We start from the raw sequence: 20,917 nt of genomic DNA on the forward strand, positions 1-20,917 counted from the left end.
AGGGTGGTGGTAGGGGCCAAAATGAGTGACAGCTGGGAGAGTCCTCTAAGCTTCTCTGCATTTAGGTTCGCCCCGGGCTCAGGGCAGAGGCTGGACGGGCGCACAAGGGTTGGTGACAGCAGGTAAAGAATCAGCTCACGTCCCAGCCCTCCCCACGGCCACCCAGGCAGGGAGTGGTGGTGGCCACAGCCAGGGACATGTCTGTGAAAGAGGGAGAACAGAGAGGCTGGAGGTCAACTTAGGTGGGAGACTTGTCAAGACTTGGGCAGTGGTTTGGTGGGACGGTGAGGGAGGTGTCACGATTATGCCCGGGTTTCCAGTTTGGACCTCTGAGTGGATGGTGGTTCTTCATCTGGACGGAGGCTGAAGGAGAAGCAGGTTTGGAGGTACCTCGGTCACCCCCAGAAGCAGAGCCCAAGACAGGGGTTTTCTCTGGGGAGTGATCCCAGGAGCAGGAGTGAGGGGGTAGCACGGGTTGGGGAAGGAAGAAAAGTCACGGGAAGGTGCATTCCTGAGGTCACCATTGTGGGCAGCTGTGTCATTCCACTTGAGATGACCTGACAAGTACAGCCACGTCTCCCAGAGTTGTCCATTTGGTGGCCCAAAAACCAGAAATATATCTGCTCATGGTTGCAGAGGCAGGAAGTCCGTGGGAGGTGGGGGGAGGCGGGGACACAACAGAACCCATGGCAGATGAATCACCGGGATGGTACAAGGGGAGGAGTGGGGAGTGAGGCTTAAAAGCTACCAGTGGCTAAACAACAAAAAGGGGCTTCAGACCCCTTGTCACAGCGTCTCCATCCCGGAGTGGGCTGTCATCAGGCCCTGGCCTCACAGGGCCGTCGTGGCAGGGTGCCGGGGCCGGTGGCAGGGGTCCTGGTCAGGCGGGTAACCCCCAAGTCGGGGGGCGGTACTCTCCTGGGCCGTTTATCGCCCTACTCAGTCCGCAAGCGCCGAAGCCCCCCCTGCACGTACCCCTCATTCCTGCTCCGGGGTGTCAGCGGCTCGTAGCACTGGGGGCGGGTGAGTGATTTCCTCCTGGGCCGGGGAGGGCTTCCCTGCTTGGTCCATGCTGGGGTCAGGAAAGGAGGTGGAGGTGAATCTTGAGAAGAAAAAGTGTAATCTGGAGAGGCTCCTGCCCTGGGTAAGGCCTTCCCACGGTCACCGGGCAAGAGGCCTGCCTTCCCCAGTCAGGGTGACCGGCTGCCCCTTGCCAGCTCCAGTGGCCAGAAGACTCCTCAAACCCCTCATCCCAAATGTTTTCATCCCAGGGCATAGGCTCCTGTTCCTTTCTTGTCAGAGTCCCCAACTTGGCGTAAGAGGCCCGTCCGGGCAACATGCGGCGTCCTCTGCTCCTCTCATGGCTAAATATTGGGCCCAGTGGTCTGCGAGATGTGCCCCATGTGGAAAAAAAATACGGAAATAATTCTATTTTCCCAAACAAAAAACCTCCGAGAGGCTCTCTGGCGTTCGCAGCAGGGCCTGAATCCATAGCGGCCGAACTGGCTGCGATTTTCTTCCTCCGGGCTTCCCCACTGAGCCCACACCGTCCCCGGGGTTCTGTGGCGTCCCCGCCTCCCCCCTCCTCTCCAGATTCATATACGAGAGCCCTAACCTCTGGTACCTCAGAATATGACTCTATTTGGAGGCAGGTTCTTTACAGAGATAATGAAGTGAGAGCAAGGTCAGAGGATGGGCCCCGATCCCACGTGACTGATGTCCTAATAAAAGGGAAAGTTGGGGCCCAGAGAAGGACATGAGGACATGAGGAGGGGACGACTGTCTCCAAGCCAGCCTGGAACAGGTCCTTCCCTCACAGCCTCAAGGAACCAACCTTGATGGAGGGCTTCCAGCCTCCAGAACCATGAGCAAATGGATTTCTGTTGTTTGGGGCCGTCTAACCTCCCCCTCCTCGTTGTGGCGGCCCCTGTGAGCTGGTACCGCGTCCGGGGGAGTAGAGTCGGAGGCGAGGCTTGGGTGTGGATGCTTTATTTGGGAAGTGGTCCTTCTAGGAAGCAGGAGTGAGGGCTGGGGGCTATTGAGGTCGATGCTGTGGGCAACGGGGGCTTGATTCCACGTGGACTTTCTGAGAAGCATTCAAAAGCCTCCTCCAGAAGGACCAAGGCAGACCTGCTTACCCATGGGCTTCTGTCCCTCAGCGTCCAGGATGCTCGGGGCGTTGAGTCGCTCATACTTCCGAGCTGTGTTTGTGCAGAGGGCGAGAGAGGTCCCACCTGGGTCAGAGGAGCTGGGGCATCGGAGGGGGCGGAAGCTGGACGCTGAGGGACCAGCACTGGAGAGGCTGCGTGGGGAACCAGCTACGGTGGAGAAGTGAGAGGAGGACCATGTGTGCGGACGGTGGGGGAAAGAGAGGGAGGCCGCCCTTGCTGGGACTCCGCTGTCCTGTCTTTTGAAGGTCTCCCAACGGTCCTTGCTAATCTGAGTGCAAAGGAGAAGAGACAGCCGGGTCTCAGGACAGCCCACAGTCCTGCACCTCACAACAGGGCCTTCGGCTGGCTCCCGGTCCCCCCTTCTTAGATGGAATCAGATGCCGTCTGAGCCTGGTGTGATCCTACCGGCCCTGTGCTCTGGTGCTCCTTCCTGGGTTTCATCTCTCCTGCCCTCAGCCAGTGGCTTCCAGTGGTTTCTTCCGCCTCTCTCTGCACTGGGTGCATTCAGGCCTTGGGAGGGCGTGAATGGGATGCGGACCTGGCCCACCCCCATACAGGAAGGCCTCTTGCCGAGGAAGCCATGTGGCCCAGGGAGTCTCGGGGTGGCCAAGAAGGGCAGGCAAAAGTCTGGTTGAACGACTAAGCCAGCGATCAGGCTGACCCTGGAGCCGTCCACCCGCCCGCCCTCAGTTACTAGGGCTGTGCTTTGCCCACGAGAAAGAGTGAGAGTTCTTCATCCACTCGGTTCTTCATGCCCTTTCCCATCTTCTTCCATCTGTCCAGCCGTCCAGCCAACAGCACCCGCGTTTCTGGCTCAAATGGCAAAGCCGAGCCAAGCCTTTACCTCTCCCTCCTCCTAAAATCCCAGTAGGATGACAACCGAGCAACCAATCAACAAAATGAAAACTAAAACAAGAAATTATGGCTAGCAGAACTAGATACCTGGAAAGGCAAGGCCATTCAACACAGGACAAAGGCTGAAGAATTTCCAGAAGGTGTAAAGGTGGCCGAGGGCAGAGTAGCAGAGGGAACATCAGAGCACACCAGCAGAAGGTAAAGGGCACATCCAGAAGGACAGAGAAGGAGGAGGTGGCTGGCTTTCCAGCGACGGAGTCGAGTTTCTCAAATAGACCTCGAGAACATTCCACACTCTGGCTGTTGTGACCTGTTTGTGTAGGGCCTTATGATGCACAAACAGAGAAGTCAACTAGGCCAGGAACTCCCCAAAAATGACTGGCCAGGGGGGCTCCTACGGAGGGAGGCATCCCCAGTGTGCTTCTGATGAGGACATTAGGGTCAGGGAACACAGCAGGGAGGAGGGAAAACAGTGGCTCCAACAGCTGAGAAAACCCCCTTCACCCCGTCTTTGGCTTTGTACCTACTTCTCGTTGAAGGGCCTGGGTGCATGGACTCTCCCGAGTCCTGCCTTCCCCCAGCCAGCGTCTTGGTGCGGCTGACACCGGCACTTACCGTAGTCATGCGCCAGGGCCGCCAGAACGGAGTGCTGGGCTTCAACAACACGTAAATTCTCTCCCAGTCCTGGAGGCTAGAAGACCGAGATCAAGGGGTTGTTTCTTCTGGGCCCTCGCTCCTGGGGTTGCGGATGGCCACTCTCCTTGTATCCTCACCTGGTCTTCCTTCCATGTGTGTCTGTGTCCTAATCTCCTCTTCTTCTTCTTCTTTTTCTTTTCTTTTTTTTTTCCTCAAGATTTTATTTATTTGAGAGAGAAAGCAAAAGAGAGAGCACAAGCAGGCAGAGGGTGAGGGAGAAGCAGGCTCCCCACTGAGCAGGGAGCCTAACGCAGGGCTTGATCCCAGGACCCAGGGATCATGACCGGAGCCGAAGGCAGACGCTTAACCCACTGAGCCATCCTGGTGCCCTGGTAATCTCCTCTTCTTATAAGGACACAGATCCTATTGGATTAGGGTTCACCCCTCTGACACCATTAACTTCAACCCCTCTTTAAAGGCTCTGTCTCCAAATGCAGTCACATTCTGAGGTCCTGGCAATTGGGACTTTAGTATAGGAACTTTTCAAGGCCTGGCTCGCTCAGTGGATAGAGCCTGTGGCTCTTGAACTTGTTCTCAGGGTCGTGAGTTCCAGCCCCACATTGGGCGTGGACCCTACCCCCTCCCCCCCCCAAAAAAAAGGAAAAAAAGGAATTTTTCAGGGGACACGGTTGAGCCATAACACTTAACCACCAATGCCCAACTCGCCTTCCTGAGTACAGAACTCTTCATTTATTTGGGAGGAGAGGAAGCAACAACTGACCCAGCGAAATGCCGCTCCCCACCGCTAGGGGTGCTATAGGACCAATGATAGGCGAGGGAGCAATTTGGAGCCCGCCCCTGAATGGGGGCTCATCCAATGTTTCCTCTCGGTGAGATTCAGGTCATGCATCTTCAGCGGGGACATCACCAAGGTGATGCTGTGTTCTCACGGCACCTCGGGACATAGCACACGTTGCCTGTTTGCCCCATTGTTCATCATGTCGTCTGGATCGTATGATTAATGGGGTGTCCACTAGTTACTCCTTTTCCTGTTGAAATGAGGAACTATTTTCCGAAGATCTTTTGAAACTATGTAACTATCCCATTCTTCACATTTTCAATGTAATTATGTATATATATTAGTACGGATTCATGGTCTTCTATTTCATTCAATGGGCTATCTTTCATTATATTATTACTTACTTGAATGCTCAGAATTTCTCAGATTTGGCTAGCGGGAGGCCCTGTAAGCTAATTTAACTCTTATAGCTTTAGGGTATGTTTAATAGTCAATATCCGTAAAGTTTTAAAATACTTCATAGGGCAAACCCTCTTCCCTCCCAACATTGTTACTCTTTTTCGGAATTCTCTTGGCTGTTCTTACAGATTTTCTCTTTTCATTGAGACTAAAACTGACAGGCCAAATTACGGAAACAGATTCAAAGGAAATTTTGGTTAGGATTGCTGTGAATTTATAGAAGAAAAAGAAAAAAGGATACTTTCCGTAAGGATATTAAATTTTTCCTCGCTTCATGTAGCTTCGATTTTTATGTCCTTTATTCACATTTTAAAATTATGTTCATAGGGGCGCCTGGGTAGCTCAGTGGGTTAAGTGTCTGCCTTCGTCTCAGGTCATGATCCCAGGGTCCTGGGATGGAGCTTCGCATTGGGCTCCTTGCTCCGCGGGAAACTGCTACTTCCCTCTCCCACTCCCCCTGCTTGTGTTCCCTCACTCGCTGTGTATCTCTCTGTCAAATAAATAAAATCTTAAAAAAAATAAAATTATATTCATAAAGTGTACATCTTTCTCCTTAGGGCTTTTCCTAAGCATTTCATAATTTTCATGACTGTCAAGCATAGCATCACTTCACTAACCCCACATAAATACTCGTAAATTGGGGATCATTAGTTCACAAGAACACTATTTCTTTTTTTTTTCTAAGATTTTATTTATTTATTTGACAGAGATCACAAGTAGGCAGATAGGCAGGCAGAGAGAGAGAGAGAGAGAGGAAGGGAAGCAGGCTCCCCGCTGAGCAGAGAGCCCAACGCGGGGCTCGATCCCAGGACCCTGGGATCATGACCTGAGCCGAAGGCAGAGGCCTTAACCCACTGAGCCACCCAGGCGCCCCAAGAACTCTATTTCTATATACACTGTATTCATTTCCAGGGCGCCATGACCAAGTACGAAGCAGCAAAAATGTATTCTCTGGTTCTGGAGGCTAGCAGTCTGATATCACGGTGTCCGCCGGCCATGCTTTCCCTGAAGGTTCTAGGGAGGATCTTTCTTGCGTCTTCTACAGGTGGTGCCTTTCCCCTTCTGGTGTTGCTGGCAATTCTTGGCGTTCCCTGGCTCGTGGATCCAAACTCTCCTTCGGTCTTCACAGGCCCTTCTCCCTGCAAGCCTGTGTCTGGGTCTCCCCTCCTCTCGTAAGGACACGGGTTGTATTCAATTAAAAGCCCACCCTACTTCAGTGTGACCTCATCTTAAATAATTACATCTGCAATGGCCTTAGTTCCAAATAAGGTCACATTCTGAGGTTCTGGAAAAGGACACGCATTTCGGAGGGGATGCGATCCCGCTCAGCACACACACCTTTCACATTTATTTTTAGATACTTTCTCACTTATGTGACAGAGACTAATTGTCCCACTCTATTCTCTTTTTTGTCAGTATAAAACCCTTGACTTTCCCCAAGTTATATGACCATCCCCAAGAAAGGCTACATTTCCCAGATCCCTTTGCTGCGAGATGGGGCCGAATGACTAAGTCTTAGACAATGAGATGTGACAATGAAGGCCAAATGACAGCTTCTGGGACCCTTCCGAGGAGACAGCCAGCTGGGTCCTTTGCCCCTTTCTTCTCCACTTCCCCATCCAAGATGGCAGAACACAGATGTTATGACTGCACTACATTTGGGGGACACGAGGACAAAGACCGCACACATCCGGAGAACGAGAATGGAAAGCTGGAAGCAGCCTGGGCCATCCTCATTCAGCAGCTCATATCTGGGCTTTTTCTGTTTGGGATAAACGTCCCTCTGGGGCTTCCGCATTGCACAGACCCAGGGGGCACCTTCCCACTGCAGAGGACGTAAACAGAGACCTAGGAGCTTGGTGGTGAACAGACCAAGCTCAGAGGCCCCTGTTCCTAGCTAGTTTCAGCCTCTGGTTTGGGGGCTTCCTGTTACTTTCAGGGAGTCTCAATTTAACTAATACAGTTTTGATAGTTCTTTAATATCCAGGTTTCTGTGCCTGGAGGGCAGAATTTTACTGAATTTTTTACAGAATTTTATTGCTACTAAGTATCAATTTTACTGGTACTTAGTAGCATTGAACAATTTATGAAAGCAATAGAACTCTGGAAATCAATTTCCTTGAACATTTAAACATTATTATTAATGTGATTAGTTACAGTTCCTCAAAACCTAGATGGCAATTACAAGCCTAGTGTGACTGATTTTTTGACCCCTCCAGACATCTTAAATAACAGGCCAAACAGACACAGAAAATTTCAGCCCCATCGAGAGAGCAGGTTCTGAGTCATCTAGACTGATTTCCTTACTGAGAGGCACACTTGAAGATTTAAACTGAAACCTTCCATCATGAGGCTCGGTCTCTTTCTGATTTTGTTTTTGTTTTGCAATATTTACTTGTGGCACTGGGGACTGTTAAGTTTTCCTTTGTCACACAGATTTTTAATTTTGGAAACTTGACGTCTTTCTCCAAACTTCTGCATTTTCTAAGTTTGCACGGCAGTTGGGGGTCTCTTAATATTTCACAGGAATTTTAGGATGATTTTTCCTATTTCTGCAAAAAATGCTATTGAGATTTTGATGGGGATTGCCCTGAATTTGTAGATCACCTTGGGTACTGTGGACATTTTAACAATGTTAAGTTTTCCAAGCCATGAACATGAGACATCTTTCCTGGTATTCGTGTCCTTGATTTCGTCCAGTAATGTTTTGTAATTGGCCATTTACAGGCCTGTGCCTGCTTGGTTAAGCTTAGTCCTAAGTATTTTCTTCTTTTTGATTAAATGAGATTGTTTCTTATTTAGTTATTTATTTATTCGAGGGGGAGAATGGAGCAGAGGCAGAGGGAGAATCTGAAGTAGACTCCTTGCTGAACGTGGAGCCTGACACAGGTCTAAGTCTCATGACCCTGAAATCATGACCTGAGCCGAAATCAAGAGTTGGATGCTTCACTGACTGTGCCACCCACGTGCCCCAAAAGGGACTGCTTTCTTAATTTCCTTCTCAGACTGTTCATTATTAGTGCATAGTAGTACAACTGACTTTTGTATGAACTGGAGTTAATACTTTTTTTTAAAAGATTTTATTTATTTATTTGACAGAGAGAAATCACAAGTAGGCAGAGAGGCAGGCAGAGAGAGAGGGGGAAGCAGGCTCCCCGCTGAGCAGAGAGCCCGATGCAGGGCCCGATCCCAGGACCCCGAGATCAAGACTTGAGCTGAAGGCAGAGGCTTAACCCACTGAGACACCCAGGTGCCCCTTCTTTTAAGATTTTATTTATTTATTTGACAGAGAGAGTGATCACAAGTAGGCAGAGAGGCAGGCAGAGAGAGGAGGGGAAGCAGGCTCCCTGCTGAGCAGAGAGCTCAATTTGGGACTCAGTCCCAGGACGTTAAATCATGACCTGAGCCGAAGGCAGCCACTTAACCCACTGAGCCACCCAGGCGCCCCCTTTTTTCTTGTTTTAATCAGCCGGTGTTGGGGCTTTATTGCTTCAATGAAGAACACCAAATAACACTGTTCCAACTGGTTTTATTCAGTTCAGTGAGCAACTGCATGGCCTCAACAGTTTCATCTTATTTATTTAGACACACAGTAGATACTGAGAAGGAACAGAGAATACTGGGATGACAACATGACCCAACTATTCTAGACTCCAGAGGGAATTCTCAAACACATTTTTTTTCTTGGTGTAGTAGGATAAAAAGGCCTTTGTATTCATTTTTTTATGGGGACAAGTCCTGATTTCCCTTTTAGAAAGGAACCCAACTTTATGGACTTAAAAATTATGTTTATTTTTTCAGTTATAAAAATACATATTAAAAAAAAAAAAAAGAAAGAAAGAAAGAAACAAACAGAAGAACCGAAGGAGGAAAGGAAGGTTTTCCGGACTCAGGGGAGGCTCAGGTGTGCCCGTGGAACTCACAAGTTGCTGCTAAAATCAGCAGTTTGTGAAGCACTGAGTTGCTCCAGGAATGTGGTAGGGGATTGATGGTTCTCAAATGTGCAAATTTCTGAAGTTATTCTCTAAATTATTCTGGGGGTGCTAAGAGAGAAAGAAAACAGAAATGTCATTGGCAGGTAGTGGTGTGGGGAGCAAGCCAAGGCGAGGGGACAAGGACGTCAAAGAGGGACAGGGAGGCCTCGAGGGAACCAGAGAATGGACAAGATCTTAAGAAAATGGAGACAAAGAAGGAACTGGGAGCCGCTGTTGGGGCGAGGGGAAGGGTGTTGGGAGAAGAGAAAGCTGTAGGGGGACAGTGGGGACAGAGAGCAAGGAGAGGAGGGACAGAGACAAGGGGGCGTTAAAGTTGGGAAGAGGGGTGGCGGCGGGGGGCAGGTTGCCTGCAGCGGGGACAGCTTCTCACCTCAAGGATCCTCTGAAGCCGACGAGTAATGCTTTCACTGTACTGTTCCAGCTTGTTCCAGGGCTGGAAAGGCTCGCCCTGGTTGTCCACAAAATTCCTCCAACAGTCCTCAAACTCTAAGATGAAGAAGGAAGGCAGTTAGGCCTCAGGGGCAGGGGAGCATGCACCCTGCAATTCCAGGGACCCCTTGTTCCTTTGCCCTTCCTGATGGTGTCAGAGCTTGGGCCTCTGCTGGGCCACCCTTCAGGCCAGCCACACACTGCCCCACCCCCCACCCCACCCCCCAATGACTTTTCCCTCTTGGAGCTGCAAACCCTTCCATCCCCTGACACCTCAGCCCTTTCCCTACCCTGGAGTCTCATGACGGCCACTGGGATCCTGGGTTTATGCAGAAGCCTCAGCCCCTCCTGATACTTCCAGCGCCAGTGGAAATACAGGCGGGAGGCAAAGAGCCGCAGGCTGATGTGGGGATGGTCTTGGACAAACATAGCCAGTTCCTTCGCGCAGGTGGGGCAGGGGCTCCACGTCAGGTAGCAGGTGATTTCAAATCTCTGGGACTGGTCCAGCTGCAGTGCCCTGATACTGTCAATAAAGCGGATTTCTGCATGGCGCTTTTTCTAGAAAGGGTCCCAGACAGAGAGAAGAGAGGTTTGGTTACAACGCAGAGGCCAGAGGTCACGTAGTGAGGGCACCACTGGGGATAAGGGGCTCTGCCCTGTGAACTTGTCTAGGACAGGGAAAGAACCTTCCTACCTTCCTTCTCCCACTCCTCCATTAATTCGGTAACCCCCCCCCAAAGCATCCGCAGCTTGATCTGAATCAGACCCAACCCCCCACCCCGGGAGGAGATGGGTTGGCAGAAAGACACCCCACGGCACAATTCCCAAATGCTCAGCAGACCCTGCCTTTTGGACATCAGGGGATGTTGGAACATGGTTCCCAAGGAGCAGGTCAGAATGGGAGGGAGGCGGGACGGGGCAGGTGGGAAGGTGAGCGCAAAAGCAAAGGGCAGGTTTGTACGAGGGAGTTCTTGGACGTGGGGTCTGTCCATGGAAGACCGCTTGGCTTCTCAGAAGCAGCAGCTGAACTGACATCCAGAGGACAAGAAAAGACTGTATTCTCCATGAGGGCAGGAAGCGCGTTCTGCTGGAGAGAACAGCTTCTGCGGAGGCCCGGGGATGGGAAAACCATGGAGAGTTCCCAGGAAGCAGGCAGAGACCTGGGTAAGCCTCAGTATTCACCCCTAAGATCCCCTAAATGCCCACCCCTGTCCAGACAGCCCCTCCCCCACCCCGCACCTTGTTTTGAAGGCAGACTTGGGCCTTTATGGGGCCCTCATGTGGCTTCAGCTGGTAGCACAGGTAGGTCTTCCTCCGGTGGTAGGGCTTCGGGGCCCGGGGCTGGTTGCCGAACTGATGGTAGAATATTTCTCGTCGTAGTGGATTCATTGTGCTTCTGTGAGAGAGGAAGAAAACCAAAGATGCTCAGAGTGTCTTCGGGTGTCAGCCCAGGCTCTGTCACTTCCTGAGCCCAACTCCGTGGGTGCTCTGAGGGCCCCTGGGGTGGGGAGGGAGGAGGAAGAGGGTGAGCTCTCCCAGCCATACCCGGATCCACCTCCTGGGTGCCCCATAGGGCCTGCCATGCCCATGCTGGAGGCCACTGCAGCCACATGCCTCTGGCTGGCTGGCCACCCCTCACCCCCACCAAGAACTTGACATCATAGGTCCTTCTGTGGTTCACCCATCTTTGTCCTGTGCCCCAGACCTCCCTGTTCAGGTCCCACGGACATCTCAACCCCGATGTCCAATGCCACAGCCCTCTCTTTGGGGAGGGAGGGGCTGGCTGCCCTGGTACTTCTTCTAACTGTGCTCTTTGCTTAGGTGTGGGTGTCCCAATCTTGACTATCTGTACAAAGCACAGAAAGGTGGTGGACAGGAAACACTGTTGTCACCAAGGGAGTGTTGTGACGGTGACTTTGGCTGAAGGACTCACAGAGCTTGTCTTACCCCCAGTTGTGATTATACTCTAGAGAACATTCCAGTTTGTTTATCAGTGGCACAGTGGCCTGGCTTACGCGGGCATGTGTGCACAGGATTCTTTTCCATAAATGCTCTCAATGCAGCAAAGATACGAACAGGTGGACTGAACTACAGCCTTCCTGCCCGCCGCGGGGAGGTGCATGAGAGCTCCGACCGTCCTGCATGTGGAGGTTACCGACCAAACAGATGCCGAACAGTCCGAAGGAGCGAGGGAAGCTTTACGGGGCCCCAGCCCACTCACCCGCGGGACCCTCCACTCCAAGCTAATGTGAACTGGCCGACCGCGGAGTCTGGCTCAGGTGACCACAGATGCTTGGAACCGGACTCAGGAATCAAGCCAAGGGTGCCATGCCTCGGGGCACAGACTACGGGATACCCTGCTCCTGCAAAGCCAGAAATGCCTCCCCTATACCTCCAGCCAACTTGCTGAAACATCATGGATTCTACCAACAAAAGACCATTTCTGGGTGCTCCTGGGTGGCTCAGTGGGTTAAGCCTCTGCCTTCGACTTGGGTCGTGATCTCAGGGTCCTGGGATCGAGTCCCGCATTGGGCTCTCTGCTCAGCAGGGAGCCTGCGTCCCCCCCCACCCCGCTTGCCTCTCTGCCTACTTGTGATTTCTCTCTCTGTGTGTCAAATAAATAAATAAAATCTTAAAAAAAAGACCATTTCTGCCATCTGTTATGCTAATTAATAAAGCCACTAATGTCATCAATGGAAACCCATCTCTGCTCCCCCTTACGCTCATCAGTAAAGCTTCAGGTGCATCTTGGTGACTGTCATTGAAAAAGCCATCTCTGGATTGTGGCCTTGGGACCTTGTCACCTGCCAGTGACCTCCCCCAAAACCGGTACTCTCTGGGCACCTGGCTGCCCTCAGCATGAAGGTTAGAACGGAAACCTCCACTCATAGCGCACTTAGGACAACCAACTGCTCCCTGGCTTCCCGGTTTTGACAATGAATTTCCCATGCCCCAGGAAGCTCCCCAGCCCCTGGCAAACCAGACACTCAAGGCTGACATATTTCCAAGTTTAGACAAGTGCCTTGTCTTAATAGCACAAATGTCGAAGCTTGACCTTGAACAGCTAAAATAGAGGGATGATAGAAACAACTCGTAAGAAGCATTTGAAGACTAATTTAATTTTTTCACACTTGGTACCATCTTCATGGGAAACAATTTATCTTCTTATCTTGGAGATGATTTTTCCCTCCACAGAGCAGAAATGAAACCAGCCACAGAATTAAGTCTGCAGAAAGGCGTGTCGCCCTGCCGTTAAAGATTGCTGGGGAAAACACCCAAGGCAACTTAGAGGATGCTTTGCTTAAGATGATGAATATTCCCCAGCGGACATGGTCTACAGTGGTCATCCTAGCTACCAGGTGCTTGGTTTCTGCTTCTGCTAACAAAGCCAGCATCACTGATACGAACTGCTGAGCTGATCTTCAGACCTGGATAGTGGAAAGAGTAGGACCGCTGACCACAGTCTGGGTGAAACCACACCGTTGGTACCAGAAAGACAAGTTCATCAACCTTGAAGTTTATCTCATCCCTGATCAATCAGAAGAACTCATGAGCCGGGACCCCTAACTCTGAATTTTTGCCCTTCAATGCCTTTACCTGCAAACCATTGGGGAGTTCAGGACCTCCCAGCATGAGCTCCTTGCTCTCCTGGGTGGCCCCACACCAGCAACTAGCCTGTCTCTTCAGCACTGAAACCCCATGGCATTTCTTTCTTGGCTCCCTGAACATCAGGCAGATGAACTCTTGTTCCCGTCAGTTACAGAAATTAGAGCGTTCTTTGCAAAACTGTGCAAGTCTTTAAAATAGAATGTATAAATACGCTTTGATAGTTCACTCCAGCGATTGTCTCAATCACCCTTGAATCTGAAGTCTGTCACTAAGCTTAAATGAAGTGTTTTAGGAAGACCCAGGGGTCACACCTAGGGGAGAGGGCCCCACCCCCACCCCAGGCAGACAGGATGCTGGAGGCAGTGGGATCTGGGTGGAGGTGGGGGGCTGGGCACCTGCCCAGGTCGTACCCGTACCCGCAGGCCAGAGGCAGGGAACAGACCCGCATACTGGGACAGATAGAATGAAGGACTAGGTGTCAGCGAGGGATCGAAGTCGGGCTGGGAGCAGAAGGAGGCAGAGAGCCTAGGAGCAGGTCCCTATTGGTCCCTGCGGCCCTGCCCCAGGCTTCTTGGCAGGCTGGCTTCATTCTGGCCCAGGCCCTGCGCTCTCCAGCTCCATTTCCCTCTCACAAGGCTGCTCTTGGCCTTGGGAAAGCCCCTTCTCTGAGAGTGTCCTCCCACAACAGTCTGAGTGGTAGACCCACCCCTTTCCTGCCAGGCAGAAGCTGGGGTGGGAGGTCCTGGCTTGACTGTCTCTTTGGGCTCCCACCCACCTTCTTTCCTCCGGACTTACCTGACCTTGGGGTTCCTCTGCCGCTGCCTCTCCCGAGGGGGCTTGTCCCAGCCCTGCCCTTTGTCTGGGGCACTAGGGCTCCATTCTTCTTACCGGCCTTGTTTTAGGAAAGCCCCCATCTGGAGTGACCTTCCCGGCTGGCTGGCTGGCTGCCCGGCAGCCTCCCCTCTCCCCTGGGGCCCCACCTCCTTCCTGCTTTTGCTTTCAGGGGTGGGAGGGCCCTCGGGTGGCTGCACTTCCTTGGGCTCTGACCCAGCTTCTCTCCTTCTCTGAGACAGAGCTGTCCTCCGGGGGAGACAGGCCCCACTGTGCAACAGGACCCGGGTTATGGCAAAGAGAAAGAGAAAGTAGGATGCCAGAGGGGGTTGGGATAGCCTGGCTGGGGAAGTCAGGAAGGAGGCTGGCTCCTGCGGCGGGGGCAGGCTCTCTGAGGAGTGGGGTGAGCCCTTTCCTCATGACCCCTGCGTTGCCGTTAGAAGTCATTCAGTATCTTGTCAGGACTCTGGGCATCTGGAAAGTGAGGTCTATGGGTCAGATCTTCATCTCCAACCCTGGAGAAGGCAGGTGTGTTGAGCAGATCCTCTACCGTAGTCCCCAGAAGCTTTGGGAGAGGCCTATCATTACCCCGACATCTTCAACGAGGTTCCAGTATAGAGAGGCTAAGCTACTCTCTGGAACCACACAGCAAACAAACCGCAGAGCTAGACGCCTTCCGGGGGTACTGGCCTGGCTCCTCCCACTTCCTCGATGTTCCAGGAGTGGGAGTTGGAGGCTGGGGCACAAGAGGAGGGATCTTACTGTCCCCACAAGGCCTCCTAGGTCAGGGATCAGGGACCTGGACTTGAAGTGTGCATCCTACAAGCTATCCACTTGCCTTTCACATGTCCACCAAGACCCCCGGATGGAAAAACAAAGAGCAACTGGGATAAGTTGAATACTAGAGAGGTCCTAGAACCGCCACCTGTCACCCACAGTCCAGACCACAGACACATAGGGTCCCTAGAGAACTTCTCCCACCTGGCGGCCCCCACCACACACACCTGGTTTTGCCCTACAGGCTTTGGGACTGCCCTGAGGGGGTAATAAGACCACAGGCAAGAGATGGAGGGTCTGAGGGAATGGCATTCGCTCTATTCCGATCTGTTCTCATGTCTCCCGCTTCCAACTTCTGGAAGAAGCTTCCAGAATGAGCTGGGTCCGGGACTTTCCAAGAGAGTGATCGGATCTGTGTATTCAGGTGTTGGTCAAAATGACAGCTAAGATGCCTCTGGCCCAGGAAGCAGGAAGCATGGGGGGAAGGCTGAATGCTCGCTGGCCATCGGAGCTGGGCAGAGAACAGGGTGAGCCAGAGCAGGATGGTGGCAATTTCGGAGGGAATGTCCTGAAAGCCCCCACAGATCTCTAACAGTGGCCTTCTGCTTGGTTCTTTTCTCCAGAAGGAGGGGATATTCTGAGCTAGATATTTTGGCCTGTTTTGACGTCATAGGCAGTCAAGAGGGTTGTCTCCCCACGTGCCTCCTGCATGGGGAGCAGGACAGACTGCGGGGGACAGCCCGAGCTCTTCTGTGTTGTGCCCTCGGCCCCCAGGCAGCAGGACAGACAGGGTGCCTCGGGGAGGGACAGGGGTCTGTGGCCACCAACAACTCACAGCTAGCCAGCCAAGATCAGAGAGAGAAACAGCTGGTCTGAATGGGACCCGAGACGTTCTGCACATTGATTTTAGGATGTCTTCCAAACGGAACACCTGCCCTCTTGCTTTTCCTGCCTCCGCGTGCCTGGAATCCCACCATCTCAGGTTGATCTCTCGGTCCTTTTCACCGTGCCCTTGTCCAGGTCAATCTGTGGGGCCCTACCACCGACTCCTCCCTGCTCGTCCCTGCCAGTGTGTTCATGGGGTCTTCGGCTCTGTGGGCAAAGAACCAGATGGTCCCTGTTTCACCTCTACTGCTCGTGTTTCCCTGTCTCCCAGACTTGATTCTCGGCCACCTGTCACTTTTGATTCTGCTTTTTTGGAAAAGTTCTGATGACCTCAGTCCTCCTATACCCCATCCTACATTAAAAAAAAGTTATTTAAATGTAAGCTGAGTAATTAATTTCTTGCTCACTTTCCATGGATGTCTCCAGGCTGCAACCTGCTTGAAGCTTCCCCTCTGGCAGCAATGTGGGAAGGGGACAAGAGACATGGGAGTGAGGGCAGGTGCAGTGCTGACCTGGAGAGAGGTGGTGGCGCTGGGGAGGAGGGGTCCAGGGAAGTGAGGGCTGCAAGGGAGGCAGGGGAGGCAGGGGCAGCTCGGGCATAACCCAGGAGACAGATACGCAGAATAAGGATCCTGCTTTTGCCGCACACCTTCAGCTCAAAAAGGCGCTGGGTCATTGTCTGGGCGGACTGTGTGCCCCCCAAATCCATCAGCTAAAGTCTCAACCCTAGTGCCTCAGAACACGACGACCTTTGAGATACAGATTTTTAAAAGATGGTTGTTAAAACGAGGCCTGTTAGGATGGGCCCGAATCCAATCTGCCTGATATTGTTAGGAGAAGGAGAGACAGGGACAGGCTGAGGAACAGCAGGGGCTCCCCTGCGGTGAGCACAGAGGACAGACTGCAGATGCCCTCACCCAGCAGATCACTGTCAGCAAGGACCCTGGTTCTCTGAGAAGTCACATCCTCAGGAAGGATGCTTCTCACAGCTTCTGAGTTTCACACTTAGACGTAGTACTCATGCCCATTTACTTTCAGTTTATTAACGATTTGGTTAATGCGGTGAGATGGGAGGAATCAGGTTGGGGGACCCTCACGGGACTGAAGAAAGTCTTGAGGGAAGAGGGAGGATGTGCTGGAGGGAAGCAGGGAGTCTGAGGAACTGGGGAGGAAGGTGAAGGTGGCTGGAGCCCAGGAGAAGGAGCGGCAGCTGCAGGGAGAGAACCAGGAGGCTGAGGACACCCTCACCTAAGAATATTCTCGAGCTCTGCAGCCAGCAAATCATTATCTCTTAATAGATCCCAACTCTGGAAGCGCATCCCCTTGTGGTCCACAAAGGTTTCCCAACAGTATTCATAATCTGAGGTAAAGAGGGAAGAGGGGTGTCAGGTGGGATCTGGGGGGTCTTCTTCTCATGACCCTCCCGTGACCTCCCTCCGGGCACCATCAGTCCTGCCTCAGTTTCCCAGACTCTCCTCCCACGCACTCTCCCTAGGGACATTCTAGGTCCTCCAGCACCCACTGCCCGAGTCCTACCCCCACCCACAGTCCTGTCTCCCCAGCTCCTTCTGCTCTCACCTTCAAAGGACATGATGTCCAGATGGACCCCTGCACACCACAGCTTGTGGAGTCCATCCTGGAAATCTGGGTCCCAGAAGTAGTAGAGGCGGGCGGTATAGATGCTCAGCGTGACGTTCCTGTATTCCTCCAGGAACTCAACCACATCCTCTGCACAGGAGGGGCAGGGGCTCCAGGATAAGAACCAGGTGACATGGTAATGCTCTTCAGGGGGCAGATTCTGGTCACGGAACCAAGAGAGGAAGCAGGCTTCTGCGTGGCAGGGAGCCTGGGGATAGACCTGGGAGAGGCGGAGAAGAGAAGGGGATCCTCTTGGCTGGCAAAGCAGGCTGTAGGGTCGGGCTGGTTGCCATGGGAGGAAGGGTGAGAGGGCAGGAGTCCCAGGGGCACGATGTTCATTGATTTATCCCTCCTTTCTATCTCTCCCTGCACTGTCATTTTTGACTGGGCCATTCCTTCCTCATCAACCATCAATTCCAACATCCACTCTTCATCCATCCATCCATCCACCCCTCCATCCAACCACCCATCCATCCATCCATCCATCCACCCATCCATCCATCCACCCATCCATCCATCCATCCATCCATCCATCCCTCCATCATCCACTCATCCATCCATCCATCCATCCATCCATCCATCCCTCCATGATCCACTCATCCATCCATCCATCCATCCACCCATCCATCCACCCATCAATCCATCCATCCATCCACCCACCCATCCATCCATCCATCCACCCCTTCATCCACCCCTCCATCCATCCATCCATCCATCCATCCAACCACCCATCCATCCTACAGGCATTCTACTGGCCCCAGGCCAGGCCCACTGGGGTTCAGGCTGGTTCCATGGGTGCTGTTTGCTGGGGAGGACCACACAGCCATGCTGCCCTGCAGGGGAGCCTTTAGCCCCCTGTGTCTCCAGAACACTTGACACGTGGCTTGTCTGAATTGACATGTGGGGCAAGTGTAAATACCCATCTCGTTCCAATGACAGTAAAAATGATGAATGTAAAGGACCTCGTGAAGAATTTTTGTATTAATTATAATCTGAAATAATCTCTTAGATCTATTTGCCAATACATTACCAATACTAAGCTTATCAATTTCTCTTAAGTCTTTGAACACTGGTACTAGTAGACTTCAAATGACATATGTGACCCTGATGTTTCTACGGGTTAGTACTGGGGTACCCCTGACCCAGCCCACAAAGGCTCTCTCCTGCAAAGAGGCTTTGAAAAGCCTGCAGTGTCAGGAGAGAGGAGAGGGCAGGGGTGTGGTGTGGTGGCAGGTCTCTCGGGAGTGACAAGTGGTTAGGGGGCAGGGCAGGGGGTGGGGGTGGCCTGGCTCCAGCACCTGCTGAAGCTGGTCATGGGTGCAGTGGCAGCCTTCCAGGGAGCAGGTCTGGGAGCAGACCTGGGGCAGGCAGACAGACAAGGGGTGTGGGCACTCCCCTGAGGGACCAGAGGTCCAGACGGCCCCAGATGGGTCCAGACGGGTGGGTGGTGCGGCGGGGGAGGGCCCGACCGGCAGAACCATTACTAGGGCAGAAAAGGCTCTGGTGTCCAATGGCCCTGACTTTCTAAAGATGCTCTTTCGTCCAAGATTGCTAGAGGCCGAGCTCCATGAGAAGACTTGGAGACGGATGCCGGTGGACACTCTGAACTAAGCTCATGGGCTAAGTCAAACCTATCCTGTCCCCAGTTCCAGGAGGGTCAAGCAAGGAGCTCGTAGGCCAAAATCTTAGGAAGATGTTGGAGGAAGGAGGAAGGAGCATGCCCCACGGAGAGCCCCCGTGTGACATCTCATTCCATTCTTTTCCACCTTCCCAGCTGACTCAGCTCCTGCTTGTCAAGGGCCTTACCTTGTTTTGAAAGACCCCCAAGTCATACCAGGAGTCCTCCTCCCCCTCTCCTTCCACTTGGAAACAGAGGTAGCAGAGTTTCCGCCCTGAAGCATAGCACAGGCTTGGGAAGTGGAAGAAGAAGGTTCCAGGACTTATCTTCTCCAGGGGGTCTCTGGGGGCAAAAGAAAACAGAAAATGCAGAGAGCGCTCCCTGGAGTTATCCCAGGGGTGAGGTGGGTGGGGCTTCCGGCCCAGCTCCCCACTCTGGGGTCCTGAGCATTGCCTTCTGCTTTTCCAGGCTGGATGGGGCAAGGGGGTGGGGAGGGGGCTACTGCCAGGGACAGCAGGGACGGGGACCTCTCCTGTAGGGGCCCGTGCGGTCTTGCTCCTTCCAACCACACTGATTTTCCTGCTCATGCATTCCCCAACCCTTTAGAAAAATTGCAAAGAGAAATAGGAACCCCCACATCCCCAGAGAACAGCTTTTCTAATTCTGCAATGCACTTCCTTCCTGATTTTTTAACCAATGCATTTTTTTTTTTAAAGGTTATCAGGTTAATGGATACCTTCAGACGTCCAGGTTACTATTCTAAGTGCTTTAAATGTCTGGACTCACAGAGTCCTCCACAGATCTCGAGGGAGTCACCCCAACTGTAGAGGGAAGGAGGAAGGGGCAGGAGGTGGAGTAGCCTGGCCCCGCCCAGGGCTAGTGAGTGATGGGGCTGTGGTGGGTCCCCAGGCAGGCTCTTTCCAGCAAGGACCTCCCACGACTGCCCTGGCAGCAGGATGCTGTCCTAGATGTGCCTTTTCCTCCACTTCACTTTAAATATGCGCGTTTCTCCTGACTTGGCATCTTCCCCCCAGCTGCCTGAAGTGAAGCTGGGCTGCGGGTAAGGGTGAGAACTGGCTGCATTTACGTGTCTGCCCGTGATTGGGAGAGCCCTGCACCAGGTGACGTCTCCTCTTGCCTCCAAGAGCTAGGCTCCCATCGTGTTTATAACGGTGTACGTATTCTGGAAAAATCGATCAAAGTGCTTCAAACTAAATCCACCCACTGCTCCGCCCACTCTTTAGTTAAATTCTGAGTGTCAGCAGAGCACAGAAACTTCCAGAAGAAAGCCTGCACAGGCCGGGAGGGGCAGTCCCGACAGACTTTCAGACCCTGAGGCTGGTCTCGGGGACCAAGCGGCTGGGTAGAGGTGCAGGAGGGGCATGTTCAGAAGCAGTAGTGGGAGCATCCCCCAGAAAAGGGTGAGGACCCGGCACGAGAGGGTCCTGCAGAGAAGAAGCTCAGAGAGGGAGAGCAGGGAAGTGGGACTGCGGGGAGGAGGAGGAGGAGGAGGCCAGGGACAGAGGCAGACATGGGCAGGGCTACCAGGAAGGGGGTGCTGCTGGGGAAGGGGGTGGGAGGGCCGCAGACAGGGAGACTGGTGGCCGGTACCTTGGGTCATGGTGCCAGGGATCCATTCCTCTCACCAGCCTTGCTTTAGGAAAGCTCCCAGATCTGATACCTCCCAGGCCACTGCGGGGATGCCCCACCTCCTTCCTGCTTTGGCCTGGGGGTGGGGTTGGGGGGGAGGGCCCTCGGGTGGCTGCACTTCCTTGGGCTCAGACCCAGCATCTCTCCTTCTCTGAGACAGAGCTGCCCCTGGGTGGAGCCCCACCATGCAACAGGACCCGGGTTCTTGCAAAGAGAAAGAGAAAGAGAAAGTAGGATGCCAGAGGGGGTTGGGACAGCCTGGCTGGGGAAGGCAGGAAGGAGGCCTGCAGGCCAGCTCCCAGAGAGGCAGGCTCTCTGGGGAGTGGAGTGAGCCCTCGCCTCATCACCCCTGTGCCCCCAAGTCTGGGCCCAGGTGTTGCTCTCCACGTGTCTGCTGAATGCATGGAAGAGAAAACGAGTGTGGATCTGGCCTTAGGACTCTGGCGTTTTCTCCTGACTCCCCAGCAGGGAGGGCTCAGGTGTGCTTTGAGATCCTAATTCTCCAGTGGGTCCTCAGCCTAAGGTCCCTCAGCCTTCATCTGACAGAGAGGGAGGGATGGAGAGG

The 20,917-nt window shown here is 53.0% G+C and overlaps 1 protein-coding gene across 1 annotated transcript; it reads right to left on the bottom strand.

The window, feature by feature from the left end:
- Window positions 1–8,749: 8,749 nt before the first annotated feature.
- On the bottom strand, window positions 8,750–20,409 carry LOC111157577 (DNA dC->dU-editing enzyme APOBEC-3B-like). Its single transcript, XM_022519110.1, has 8 exons — window positions 20,314–20,409; window positions 18,891–19,044; window positions 17,025–17,304; window positions 16,695–16,806; window positions 10,584–10,740; window positions 9,635–9,902; window positions 9,286–9,401; window positions 8,750–8,963 (listed from the first exon to the last, which is right to left on the bottom strand). The coding sequence occupies exons 1-8, from the start codon at window positions 20,337–20,339 to the stop codon at window positions 8,916–8,918; spliced, it is 1,161 nt and encodes a 386-aa protein (XP_022374818.1). The 5' UTR covers window positions 20,340–20,409; the 3' UTR covers window positions 8,750–8,915.
- Window positions 20,410–20,917: the final 508 nt, after the last annotated feature.

Source organism: Enhydra lutris, unplaced genomic scaffold, assembly GCF_002288905.1.
Source record: "Enhydra lutris kenyoni isolate GAN:26980312 unplaced genomic scaffold, ASM228890v2 scaffoldscaffold55, whole genome shotgun sequence".
Taxonomy (NCBI): domain Eukaryota; kingdom Metazoa; phylum Chordata; class Mammalia; order Carnivora; family Mustelidae; genus Enhydra; species Enhydra lutris.